Source organism: Nansenia antarctica, assembly GCF_963989245.1.
Source record: "Nansenia antarctica genome assembly, chromosome: 1".
NCBI lineage: Eukaryota > Metazoa > Chordata > Actinopteri > Argentiniformes > Microstomatidae > Nansenia > Nansenia antarctica.
Genome location: NC_137674.1, coordinates 56822084 through 56836143, shown reverse-complemented (window position 1 = coordinate 56836143; position 14060 = coordinate 56822084). Strand labels below are relative to the sequence as shown.

The window sequence follows — 14060 nt, the reverse complement described above, 5'->3', positions numbered from 1 at the left end:
CTTTAGCCTACTGATAAGAGGATACCTTGGCTTTATTAATCTATTTACATTCTTTAAAGTTCAAGGTCAAATGGTCAAGTCAGTCATCCACCACGACCTATATATTTGCATGCGTTCGTTTTTTCCTCTTCTGCGTTATGCATGATGAGATCAATATTGATGCTACGATATTGTCCCCCTCAGTGACTGCGCTGCCACTGGCAACCACTGGAGGGCGCATTTTCCTTTTTGATCCGGCGGAGAGAAGCAGTGGAGTGAAGTGCCACCGCACTGTCGACCTCCGCAGTCTCCTTCTCCTCGTCTGCTGGAATGAGCCTCCGGTCCTCTCACTGACTGACCGCTTCTACTCTTCTCTCTAAACCACAGGTAAGCCAATCCTCTGTTCTGTGCTGTTCTTTACATCAGAGGCAGATGGAGATAGTGATAGAGATTGGGGAAATGTGACTGGGGAAATGTTTAATTATGTTTTTTTAAATAATTACATTAATTAAATAATTAAATACTCATAGAAAATACAGAAAAGGGTTGCAGGCAATCACATCATTCAATGATGTTGTTGTGTCATCACCATGTCCCCCTGTGTGTATTTCCTGAGATTAATCATACATCATGGTGTGTGTGTGTATATGTGTGTGTGTGTGTGTGTGTGTGTGTGTGTGTGTGTATGTGTGTGTGTGTGTATGTGTGTGTGTGTGTGTGTGTGTGTGTGTGTGTGTGTGTGTGTGTTTGGGACTGCCTGCCTGACAGTGCCCTCCCCTCCCTGGCGCTGTTCCAGACCAGAACAGCATGTGAATGGCAGCCGAGAGCAGCACAGTCGCCACAGAGGCTCAGGAGCTCCCCGCGTCTGTCCCTGGCCCCGTCACTCACAGACACGCACACACTCACCATCAGAACGACACGCAGAGACACACACACACACACACTCTCACTCACTCTCACACTTGGAGCCACAGCACTACACACACTCAGACACACAGTCACAGCGCCATGGCCAAGGGAGAGAGGGTACCGCCGGCTGCAGCGGGAAAGCTCATCAAGCCCTCAGAACCAGCATTCACCAAAGCTCCCAACCAGGTAAGGATGGACTGCTGCTACCTCTGGATTCACCCTGGGAAAGAGAAACTATGTAGGCACGGCTGATTTCATTAGGTTGACATTAGGCTAGCGTGTGAATTGAGATGTTAATTCCTTAATTCAAACTGTTCGTGAGTTATGTCTCTGACACAGTTGAAAAGTGAAAAGATGGTTTGTCTGGTACTATGATGACTGTGATGATTAATTATCTGATTATTATTTGACAGTCTTGTGAATGTGATCACGAGTAAAGCTTATGACCAGATACAACTTACAGATGACTTCAGTACAAAAGATGATGGGTTCTCTTTCAATAGCTGTCTAAATGGCACTGGATTAAATGACATTGCTTTGTTGAAAGCTCACCTTGAGTGCTTTAGGTATCAGTAAGACTGCATAACTGTGAGGGGCCATGCCTGCAAAAGTATGCATGAGGGAGTGTGCGTGTGTGTGTGTGTGTGTGTGTGTGTTTCATTGTGTGTGTGTCATTGTGTGTGTCATTGTGTGTGTCATTGTGTGTGTGTCATTGTGTGTGTATGTGTGTATGTGTGTGTGTGTGTGTGTGTGTGTGTGTATGTGTGTGTGTGTGTGTGTGTGTGTGTGAATGTGTGTCATATATGTAAGTATGTGTGTGCCGTGCCATGCCTGTGAAAGTACAGTATGTGAAGCCTTGTCTCAGATGAATAAATGGAATGCTTACTTATTGATGGTGTTCCAGAGCACATGCCCAGGGGCAGTTAAGGCAAGGCAAGATGAAGAGTCAACCCTTCATACTGTACATGGTCCCTTAGGGATAGGTACTATCTGTGAATTTATAATGGATGTGTTACTAACTATATATATAGCATGTCATCAGGCAGACCTGGTTACCTAGACATCTTATTTGCTGGAAAAGGCAGAAAAACAGGCAGTATTCTTCAAAAGAGCAAACATTGTTTGAAAGATTGTTAGATATACAAGAGTAGGTAAAATACAACTGATGCTGCTGGTATCCATTTACATTTTGTCTGAAAGACAACCTTGAGCTGTGTTTGTGTGTGTGTGTGTTTGTGTGTGTTTGTGTGTGTGTGTGTGTGTGTGTGTGTGTGTTTGCTTGCGTGCGTGCGTGCGTGCGTGTGTGTGTGTGTGTGTGTGTGTGTGTGTTTGCTTGCGTGCGTGTGTGTGTGTGTGTGTGTGTGTGTGTGTGTGTGTGCGTGTGTGTGTGGATGAGTAGATGAGTGAATGAGTTGTCAGGTGTCATATTAGAAGTATGTAGGACAGGTGCCTCACTGTTGGCTGAGTGATGTAGCTCAGAAATGTTGAAATGTTTATTGCTTGAGTGAACTATGCTAAACAGAGGTTCACTAATGGTTCAGCACTCACTGTCAGTCCCTCGCTCAGAGATCCCCTAGTGGTGACCCATGGGAGCACAGCTGACAAATCCAGACAGGAGAAGCAGGTTGAGTGATGATCTGTGTGTTTTACTCCTAGGGTGCATCTTGATAGTCAAGGCTTTTTGTCCTCATCTCCCTTCCTTCATTTGTACTGATGTTTAAAAAATGCAAGGGTGACAGCACCTGGGGAGCATCCTCCATTGCTTATTCACCTATCCAGTGTTTTCTGGTCAATACCATGCTAGTTGCATTGTTCCTAGAATAGAAGGTCTCTTCTATAATCTTGAAATAACCAGTGGCTCTTTGATATGAGCCATTCATGCTATTTCTACACTGACTTTGCCAATGTTGTTTTTTAACAACAACAACAACAACAACAACAACAACAACAACAACAACATCAACAAGAAAGTCGGAAGTTGGCATATCACTATAAAACACTGATTATAACAATACAACTTGATCTCTCTCATTTAATTTAATCTTACAACAACACTAACATCACTTTTTTCCACACCCCCTCATTATCCAGCAGATGTAGAGTCCAAAACCTTCATCTGGCGACAGACTGAGGGTACAGAGGGTACTGTAGAGGGTGTGCCATCTGAGGGCAAATATCAAATGAGAAATGTTTGCGAAAATCCTACTCGGTATAAACCTTCCATCTGCTTTATGTTTTCATCTGTCCAGTGTCATCACACTCATGTACACTGTTCACAGTCTACTCTGAGGCCACTGGTGAAGAATGCATCAAATCCTATCTCATCCTCTGTCTGCATCACAGATACACAAAGCAGAGGATTGCCAACCAAGGCACATACTGCATGGTGCCCCCCCCCCCCCCCGGTTGTTTACATCAATAAAGACCTAATTAATTGTCTAATTAGTCTTTTACTTTCCAGGTTTTGCTGACAATCTGTACATTGAAGCTGTTTTCTATGTTGTTAAGTAGTGCCTTTAGTTTAATCAGTGTGTGTGTGTGTGTGTGTGTGTGTGTTTATGTCCAGTGAGGAAACTAGATAATGTGTGTCCAGACAGCACAAAGGACATCCTGTTTATGTCTGTGGTGATAAGTGGTGATAAGCCCTCTGTCAATTACACTACAATCATACAGTATTAAGAGGGTGAGAGCAGTGGGAGTGAGACAGAGTTTAGGTGTGTGTGTGTGCGTGCGTGCGTGCGTGCGTGTGTGCATGCGTGTGTACCTGTACCTATCTACATAAGCAGTCGGTCGAGCTAGCTAGAAAAGGGCATAAAGTAATATATACTTGAAGTGACTGATGGGGCACAGTACTGTATGTACTGTATGTGGATAGACAGAGGACTTTTGCCTGTCATCAGTTAACCAGCATTCTCCTGAGACCAAAGACTTTATTTTCTCTCCAGTTAGAAGTAATTGCAGTGAGAGTGGGAGAGGAGAGAGTTTTGAAGTTTAGCGACGTGCACTCTTTACTTACTTTTGACCCTCTTGTTTCACGTTTGAATAATTATACAGCACCCTCCTGCTAATTGTCATTTTAGAAACCATCAATGTTTTCATGAGGGGAAAAAAAAATAGGAAGAGAAAAATGCACTCATAATGATAGTGTGCTTTTAAGGGGTTGGTCTGAGGTTGTTTTGGTGATTGACTTCTTTCATAAACCCAAAAGACCTATAGCCACGGGGTAACCCTGCTGCTGTGTGTGTGTGTGTGTGTGTGTGTGTGTGTGTGTATGTGTGTGTGTGTGTGTGTGTGTGGAACCATAAACCATAAACAACAAAGGTTAGAGAAAGAGAGAGAGTGGGGTGATGCAGGAGCAGACACAGAAGGGGATGCGAGGTTGGAGATCTACACAGATGCAGCTGTATTTGTGCCGTGTATTTGTGCCGTCTGTTTGTCTGCCTGTCTGTGTGTCTGTCTGTCTGCCTCGCCCTGAGATCTTCCTGAAGCTGTAAATATTGGACTTTCCAGGAGGCGGTTTGTCTCACTATTCATGTATGAGGATGAAAGGATCTCTGATCATCCTCTCCCTGTACACACACACACACACACACACACACACGCACACACACACACACACACACACACACACACACACACACACACGCACACACACACACACACGCACACACACACACACACACACACACACACACACACACACACACACACACACACACACATTGGTTTGAGCAGAGGGTGGTAAAGGAAGTGCTGCTGCGGATCTCTGTGTGAGGTGAACAGGCCATGTAGTGTGAGAGTGCCCCAGAGTCTCCACCAGACAACCGCAGACTAAACACCAGGGAGGGGTGTTCTCTCTGATCCTGTATCTCACACATCAACTGTGACCCACACCACAGGGGAGCGCTACAGATAGAAATTGTCAGAGGGTGAGAGATGATTAATGGTTGAGGAGGGAAGAGACATAGAGGGGCCTTATGTGAAAAAGCAGATGGGCCATGCTGGCTGCAGCCTCCACTAACAGTAAGGAAGTCTACCAGTAGTCACACAGTTTTCTATCGACACCTCTGACATCACCTTCTGTCTTCCCCAATATCATCAGAATGACTGTGTGAGTCACCCACTGTGACATTGCAATCGAATTCTAAAGATAGAATTCTAAATAAAGAGAAACAAAGAAAATGTGACTATTTGAAGCCAGCTTTCCAGGCACACCAGTCTCTGTGACAAAACCATTACAGTAATGCTTTATTTCACCCGGTGAATATATACAGTATATATATATATATATATATATTATCTGAATCTAACTTCTTGGGCAATGCATTCATGGTCAACAAAGTGCATCCTGTTTTTTCCATGGTAAAGTTGCTGAACTGTAGGAGCTTAACAGCTCTCTATTGCTTTCAAACCCTTATCCAAGACTGGTACCCAGGCTAATACTCATGAAGTGATGTAACTTCTCTGTTTTGTGTTCACAGACAGACCTCAACCAGAAACTGTCAGTGTGCAGTAAGCTGTGTTTCGCTATCGGAGGAGCACCCAATCAGGTAGCTGGAAGCGCTACGGCCTTCTTCCTGCAAATCTACCTGCTTGATGTTGCCCAGGTACAGTAATGTGTCTCATTGTGTGTGTGTGTGTGTGTGTGTGTGTGTGTGTGTGTGTGTGTGTGTGTGTCTGTGTGTGTGTAGATGTGTGTGTGTGAATGTGTGTGTGTGTGTGTGTGTGTGAATATGTGTGTGTGTGTGTATATGTGTGTGTGTGTGTGTGTGTGTGTATGTGTGTGCACTGTGCACGTGTGTATGTGTGTGTGTGTTTTTATTTTGTATACTAATACCATTGTCCATCCATCCTTAGATTAACCCCTTCCAGGCGTCCATGGTGCTGTTCATTGGGAAGGCGTGGGGTGCGGTGACAGATCCTGTGGTGGGCTTCTTCATCACTAAGAGCAAATGGACCAAGATCGGCAGGCTCATGCCCTGGTGAGATCACTCTCCTCTGACTCTATATCACTCTCTCCCCCTCATCTTAATTCTTGTCCTCCTCCTCCTCCTCCTCCTCCTCCTCCTATGACCTTCAATTTAGGGCCACATTTTCAGATCTTAGGGCAACATTTTGTTGTTGTGTGTAAATGCACAGAAATCAGCAAAAAAGCTGTTTTACTCAGAACTTACAGTAGGAATGATCTCAAAACCTCTCTTTTACGTTATCCATAAGATTATGTTGACAGCTTACATGAATTTAAAATAAACATAATGTGATACAATTACAAACTTTAATTTTCTACATTAGATTATGTTCTTCAATCTTTTTGGGGGGATGTAAATTCACCATAATTGTTAGACCTATAAACTGTTGCAGTAGACTGAAAAAGTTACTTCTCAGTGTCTGATGATGATTATATGCTTAGTACTTCATGATAACATGGACGTATGTAAATGTTAGGGTACATTTTGACTTCACACCTCTGTATCATGTTTGATCATATGAAAGCTTGATCCTTGATCTGCAAACCACAGCTGTGCGCACGTACGTATGTGTGTGTGTGTGTGTGTGTGTGTGTGTTTCAGCTCATGGCTGTGTAATGGAAGGTCGTAACACTGGCACGACATCATTCTCTTACTGTAATTACAGAGAGAGTACTTAGAAGTGAATCTATAATGTGTGACTGAGTGCTGTATAAGCCAAAGATTACACACACACACACACACACACACACACACACACACACACAGACAGTCTGAAAATCCTTAGAGCAAAGCTGGGCGCAGGACAGACAGATGCTGATGACTGTCAGTAAATTAGTTTTGATTACTATACAGAGAACGACAGACCCTCCCACCAGGTGTGTGTGTGTGTGTGTGTGTGTGTGTGTGTGTGTGTGTGTTTTAATGACCGCCGTGAGAAAATCAGACCCTCAGATTATACCCCCTGGAAACCCCCTTTATCCTTCCGAGAGGAAGTCCCCCTGTCCCTCGGGTGTGACATCAGCAGCCAGACAGGAAGTGATCTGTATCTGTGTCCTGAGTGATATATGTGACAGAACACCGGGGCCCTGCCCAGCTGGTACCGCTGGGTCACTCTGTTTGTTTGTCCTAGAGCCACACCAACAGAGAAGAACACTGAGATAACAAGTTCTCTCCAAATCTGGGAACATTCTCACAAAATCCCCCTTGCCTTCTCCCCTGTGTTACCTACAGGAGTGTGTGTCAGTCTCTCTGATGCACTTTTCTCAACCTGCTCCACTGCTAATTATACAGTAGCATACCAGATATTTCAGATGACAGAGGTTTAGGAATGTGTGTGTGTGTGTGTGTGTGTGTGTGTGTGTGTGTGTGTGTGTGTGCGTGTGCGTGTGCGTGTGCGTGTGCGTGTGCGCGTGCGCGTGTGCGTGTGTGTGTGTGTGTGTTTGCATTCATGCATGTTTTACCTTTGTTCCCTCTCCAAGTGCCGCCGGTGGATTTTTGTTCCACCGTGCAATGTGCACCACAGATCCTGTGAGCCATCTTACAGAACATTCTAACATTCTAACTCCCCCATTCAGTCTGATGTGGCTTTCATGCCTCCCATGACCAGCCTCCCTATACTGCAGGCCCAGCGATGATGCTGCAGGCCCTTTGTCCTTCCTAACAATCACTTAGAGAGACAGAGGGACTGGTCACTGTGTCACAGGGAAGGCTGGACGCTACCAGAACCCACCATTCCCTGCCTCTCTCTACCTCTTTCTCCCTCTTTCTCTCTGTTCTGCCTCTGCCTCTTTCTCCCCCCTGTTCTGTTTCTCTCTCGTTCTGTCTGTTCTGAGCTGAGCTGAATGCCAGCAGCACAGAGCAGGTCAGGGGGTTAGAGCTCTCAGAGCAGTGGGGGCGGGGCTTAGCCAGTGGAGGGGGTGGGGTCAAACACCTTAGGGTCCTATCAGGGCAAAGGTTACCATTGTGGAGATGTTTTGTCGTAGTCATCAACATACTGTGATTTCAGCTTCTCCGGGGTTTAATGCTACTGTTCCAAGTCAACTTGGTAAAATAATATTTTTTATAAAAAGATTTCTGCAAATTGTGTATCCATTACAAAAACTCAATATATACAAAAATAATAGATGTGCGTATTTAGTTGAAATTACTTTGGCAATGGCAATTATTGTACGATGCAGTGGTATAAACTAGACAGTCATTGTGGACTTGACAGTCATTGTGGACTTAACATTGCATTCATCCACAGTTTCCTCCCTCTCTCCACAATGAAATGTGCATCTGCTCCTTTAGCCCATAATGATATGTATCAGTTGTATTCATATGTATTATAAGTGGCTGACATCTCCCCACATCCTCAAAACAGCAGAATACAGATGAATCTGCCCCAATTGTGTGTGTGTGTGTGTGTGTGTGTGTGTGTTGTGTGTGTGTGCATGCGCGCGCATACGTGTGTGCATATGTCTGCGTGCGTGTGTGTGTGTGCGTACGTGCGTGTGTGTGTGTGTACGTGCGTGCGTGTGTGCGTATGTGTGTGTGTGTCTGTGTGTGTGTGCGTGAGGGTGAGAAAGCGAGAGATGTCCCATCCTGAAAGCTCTTAGTCGTGTGGGTTAGCGATCCTGTGGTGGAGGGGGATACGTCTTCTGGTCTACGGTCTCCTCCATACACACCCAGGACAGATTCCTCTAAGACACACAAACACACCAGTCAATCACTTGCTTGAACAGAACTAAGACCAGATTTTCACACTAACATAAAAGTGTACAAAGTGACTCACCCATCTTCACTCTCCAGGATGTTGCGTTAACAGATAATGAAATGAAATAACTAATTAACTAACTAGCTAATAAATGAACTACCTCTCTCTGTAGGATGGTGGGCTGCACTCCGTTTGTGGTGGTGTCGTACTTCTACCTCTGGTTTGTTCCCCCCTTCACCAACGGAAGGTTCCTCTGGTACCTGGGCTTCTACTGCCTCTACCAGACACTCATCACAGTGAGTACAGACGCTTCTCACAGGTGCCTGTTTGTTTTGACTAGGTTCTTCTTCTCATACTGTGTTCCTATTGGTCCCCAACTTGGTCTAGTCGTAGACAGTCAACGATTGGCATTGTGGTCCTGAACTCCTGACCTGTAGGCTACACATTTGTGATTTGGAAATGTTTGCCAGCGTTTGGGGTGGAGCAGATCTGACATCGATACACTTTGATACTGGCCCTCAAAGGGGGGATGTGTATTTATTTGAATTTCATTTTTCTAAGCTCCAGCCCAAACCTCTCTCTATCTATCTTTCTCTCTCTCTATTCTCTGCTCTGGGTTTAGCCATGCTAACATGTGCAACAGAGCATGGAGGAGGCCACAATGGCCACAATGTGGTGGACAGTAATGACATGTCATTTTAACTACTTGATAAATACATGGTCAGCCCTGCCAGAGACCGCTGGGTGGGTAAATGCTGGTTACCACTTTTAGCCTCCTTCATTGTCTCTCTACATGAGGCTGGGAAGCGACAGCTGTTATCACTTCAGGGTCTTAGTGCGTTTGGGTAAACAAAGGTTATAAAAAAAACACTGATATCCCTTGAGCCAATGTAATTATCTGATCAACACCCGCCGTGAAGCTGATTCTGTTTTCTGCCTGAGGGGGGAAGCCCCGGACAGTTTCATAAATGGTCTAACACGGCGTGCCAGCAAGACCACGCTAGCTGTAGCATCACAGGCCAGAGAAAAGGACTGGGAGAGACTTTCACAACAATGTTTATTTCTGTCGTCCTCCTTGGATGCTCGTCGGGTCAGCCAGCCACAACGCTGACTTGGCTGTTGTGTAAATTACAAAGTGAAGAAAGGCTGGAGTCGCTTACTAATTTGCTGTGCAAGGTGGCTTGTGGCGGGGAAACACAGGAAGGCTAAGATTTACGGTCATTAATATTGATGTTTCCATGCTTGTATCATCCATTGGTTAAATTGCTTTGACTCCCCTGTGTTATGCTGTGTGGTTTTCCTGCCTGACCCTGGCCCCTCTCTCTGCTCTGCTGCAGTGCTTCCATGTGCCTTACTCTGCTCTCACCATGTTCCTGAGCACTGATCAGAAGGAGAGGGACTCAGCCACCGCCTACCGTAGGTCCTTCAGTATGCCAAATACAAATATGCCATAGGTGTATGTTCATATGTGCCATGCAGGTTAAATGTGAGGTCGTAATGGTGTATCGTAGGCCTATATGTCTCTGTCCAGACCTAAATCGATTTTTGCTTGGGATTTGGTGAATAAGTATCTACCCTTGTTATCATAGTGGGTCTCTTACTAAAGTAATCTTATGCCAACCATAAGTTAATCACTGTTTTGTGATGGTGTGATGTGTTTGTATTGAAGGGATGACTCTGGAGGTGCTGGGCACTCTGGTGGGCGCTGCCATCCAGGGCCAGATTGTAGCGAGTGCCCACACCCTGAAGCACTGTCCACAACACAACATGTCCGCCGGTCACCTAGGCAACAGCAGCGGGGCCGAGATCGTCAAGAGCTTGGTGCACTCCCAGGACTTCCTGTCACACGCTGTAAGTGTCACCACGATGACCCGATGGACCCACCTGAGGGGTAACCATGGTGATCAGATTTGAAAATAACTGACACTGGCATCAGTGTCCTAGTGTCCGACTAATTTAGGATTTGATGTTGTGGATCTCTCTGTGTACTGAACCTTTCTGAACTTCAAAGTTGAAAGGACTGGAAGATGGCCAAAGAGCATAAAGAAAGTGATACAAGAAAACTGGTTTACAAAGAAAACATTTTTTTATTTTTATTTTTTTACATTTTTGGCATTGAGCAGAAGCCTTTATTTCAACAAATACATTTGTCTAAGTAAGTCAATCATCTATCCATCAGTCATCATAACAAAAAGTAAATCTATGCTATGACCAGGGGCCATTGGCAGTTACAATGCTAGAAGAAGGAAGAATTACTTACAGTATTATTGGCGGGGCGCCAGGACAGTGAAAAGTGGTGACCGAGTAGCACGACTGCTGCATCCTGCGTGGTTTATTTTTGCGGATTGTCTCGTAGCAACAGAAATAGGGCCTCACATCAGTCATAATCATGGATTTGAAGTGAGAGAGCGGGGGTGAAATCAAAGCCCTGCCCCCCCCCCCCCCCCCCCCCCCCCTCCCGGCATGGACCACAACAGGGGTTCCTCCCCGACGTCTCCCCCATCAACCCCCTCTGAGGGGCCGCCACAGTCTGGATGTGATTATGGATATTTTTATCACATTCAAAAACACATGAAGGAACCCCAGACCCCAAACTCATGCAGTTTGTCAGAGTCGGGGGAGGGGGGGGGGGGGGGGGGATGAAAAAGTTGAGAATCTTTTTCAAGTCCAAACCAGCCAAAGCCAGACCTGAGAGAGATGGAAATATCTCATTCATCTACGAATTCTCATCTCCTTAGCTATTCCCGATCAGTGCGTAAACAGGACTGAGACAGCCACAAAGCCCTACTGTGAATCCAGAGGTGGTTTTTTGGGGGGGAGATTAAACAAAGTCAACGCAGAATCAGCCCAGACTGTTCCATGTGAGGCTGAGCCTGCGTGCCGCAGCTATTCAGGGCTCGACTGGTGCTGTTCCAAAAGGATTCTGGGTAAAACCGTGACGGGGTGGCCCCTCTCACCACACCGAGCCCTCTGCCACGCCGCTGCAGTCACCCGCTAAATTCCTCTATGGTCGCGGGTGAGGGTGGCATGTCGTCTGGGCGCAGCTCACCCGGCCCTCGGAAACGGGGGGAAACGTTTGATGTAAAAAAATAATAATAAACCGCTCTGCTAGGCCACATGGAAAAACAGCAAACAAGCTCATGTTGTTTAGGGCAGAGCAGTTCCTGTTGGGGTTAGAACATGAAATCGTCTAGGGTGTATTTTAGGATCAACATTACATGGAGAATTTGTGTATCCGCTTTTATCTGTAGAGTAAAAGTGTGGGATCTGGTATCTGCTAGTGCAATTGCTTAAACGATATGCAAGAAAAGCACCGAAAACACATTCACGTGTTTTTAATATCACAAGCAGTCAGTCAGATAGAGTTTAGATATGGATGGAATTCAACATGGAGACAAAGGGAGGCTTGTAACATATGTGACAGCAGCTGGTGAAAGCGGGAACAATGTTCCGAATTTTATTCAGAAATGTTTTTATAAATTCAACAACGTTGACATTTATTTACATTTTTCGGAATAAAAGTCATTTTGATTGGTTGCCGACTTGTTCCCGCTTTCACCAGCTGCTGTCACATATTTGCTGATTTTGCAATGTTCAGCCTGTCAACATGCAAACGGAGGTGTTGACTGTTTTACCTCTCCTCATGTAGAAAGAGGTGTATATGATTGCTGCTGGCATCATAGGAGGAGTGTTCCTGATCTGCACTGTGGTGATGTTCATGGGAGTCAAAGAACGAGATGGTGAGTGTGTGCTTATGCTATGTGTGTTTGTGTGTGTGTGTGTGTGTGTGTGTGTGTGTGTGTGTGTGTGTGAGTGTGTGTGTGTGTGCGCGCGTGTGTGTGTGTGTGTGTGTGTGCGTGCATGCGTGCGTGTGTGTGTGTGCGCGTGCGTGTGCTTTCTGTAATTGGAAATGTGCTCTCTCTCCACTCTCCTGTTTCACACTAACTTCATTAGAAAAGGAACGGTAGATTAAGCAGCACTCAGTCTCTGTTGTTTTTGAACATTATTTCTGTTAAAGACTCACTCCTTGAGCTTCTGCTTATACACAATGATCTAATGTGATTCTGCTGCCTGCTAAAACAAGGAGGATGATACCAAGTCAATGCCCTACATCTCCTGTGTTTCTCCCAGCACAGGGATGGGTGTCACTGTACTGCTGACCTCCCTCCCCTAGAATCTGTCAGGGTCAGCTAAGCTAAGGCAACTGGCAACTGGCAACCCCCTGTGGAACACAGAGGGAGAGAGCATACCCTGCAATGCAGCAACGTTGCCAGATTGACAGGGAAATCCAGCCTATCAGCAAAGATCGGCCATATAGTTTGGGAATGAGTCTCTGTATATTATCCCTATCCTTATGCCGTAGATGTATATATCCTTTCAGATCCCTACACATCAAAGACAGAGAAGCAGATCCCCTTCCACAAGGGCTTCATCCTGGTGATGAGACACGGGCCGTACCTCACCCTAACCGCTGCCTTCCTCTTCATCTCCGTGGCTATTCAGGTACTCATAACTTTTTACACAATTACACAATCACACTCCCAGCGTAAGTGGGCCCTGTCTCGATCAGAAATGCTCCAGAATAGCTGCCGCTCAATCTTGATTTAATCAGAGGGTGGCCAGCAGAGCACTCAATGTGTTGGACGCCATATGTTCAGAGCACCTCTCAAGTCTGACTCCCACTCATGATGATGCAGCGAAAGTACATTATTACAGGAATTAGGATATGCTATTATTGTCTATAATACATAATACATCAAACAATAACATATCCTTCATGGGACTTCATCAAGAATTCTCCCAGAATTTACTTCTGCTCATTTAGTGACACACCATCCTTGTTTTAGTTTTTTTATTCATCACCTCTACACACTTAAACCGTTTTAAATCCAAGGTCGTACCTTTCCTTACTTTGCACTTTTCATCAGAAAGAGTGAGTGTGCTCTATTTCATAGATAATGGCTGCGTTCGTAAATTCGCTCTGAGAGCGCGGGAGTGCACATTTGGTTCAACGTCATAAAGGGACCAAGTAATTTGATTGGACAAGAAGCATGAGTGCTGACCAGATTTCCAGAGCGAATTTACGAATGTAGCCACAGTGACACTGGGCAGAATTCTGTCAGCAGCTTCTACAATGATTTGGCACAGAAGACAAAGAAATAGGGATGGTGTTGCATAGACGGCATATTTCTGAATATGATATCTTATCTCCAGTTGGTGCAGAGCAACTTTGTCCTGTTCTGCACATACGCTGTGGACCTGAGGGATCACTTCCAGAACATTGTGCTGACCATCCTGGTGAGTTCCTGTTACACAGACAGATTTATGTTAGACCCATTACAGAACACTGAATCCTGTCTCATGGGGGGTAGAAACCGAGAATCCTACCTTGAGATACACACAAGCCTGGGACTGTTACTGTCTCCTGTCAACATAAATGCATAGTTTTACATAGATTTGAGATAATTATGCGCATGCATTACAAGTCAAGTTGGGATAATTCAGTG

The 14060-nt window shown here is 45.3% G+C and overlaps 1 protein-coding gene across 1 annotated transcript in view; it reads left to right on the top strand.

The window, feature by feature from the left end:
• Positions 1–975: 975 nt before the first annotated feature.
• Positions 976–14060, top strand: part of mfsd2b (MFSD2 lysolipid transporter B, sphingolipid) — a gene marked incomplete at its 3' end in the record, with an annotated part of 16404 nt that continues 3319 nt past the window's right edge. Inside the window, exons 1-9 of the mRNA XM_080540713.1 lie at positions 976–1074; positions 5370–5495; positions 5746–5870; positions 8726–8849; positions 9891–9969; positions 10223–10404; positions 12203–12293; positions 12935–13056; positions 13768–13851. Coding sequence (XP_080396839.1) covers positions 988–1074; positions 5370–5495; positions 5746–5870; positions 8726–8849; positions 9891–9969; positions 10223–10404; positions 12203–12293; positions 12935–13056; positions 13768–13851 — 1020 coding nt within the window. The 5' untranslated portion in view covers positions 976–987. The remainder of the gene's footprint in view (positions 1075–5369; positions 5496–5745; positions 5871–8725; positions 8850–9890; positions 9970–10222; positions 10405–12202; positions 12294–12934; positions 13057–13767; positions 13852–14060) is intronic.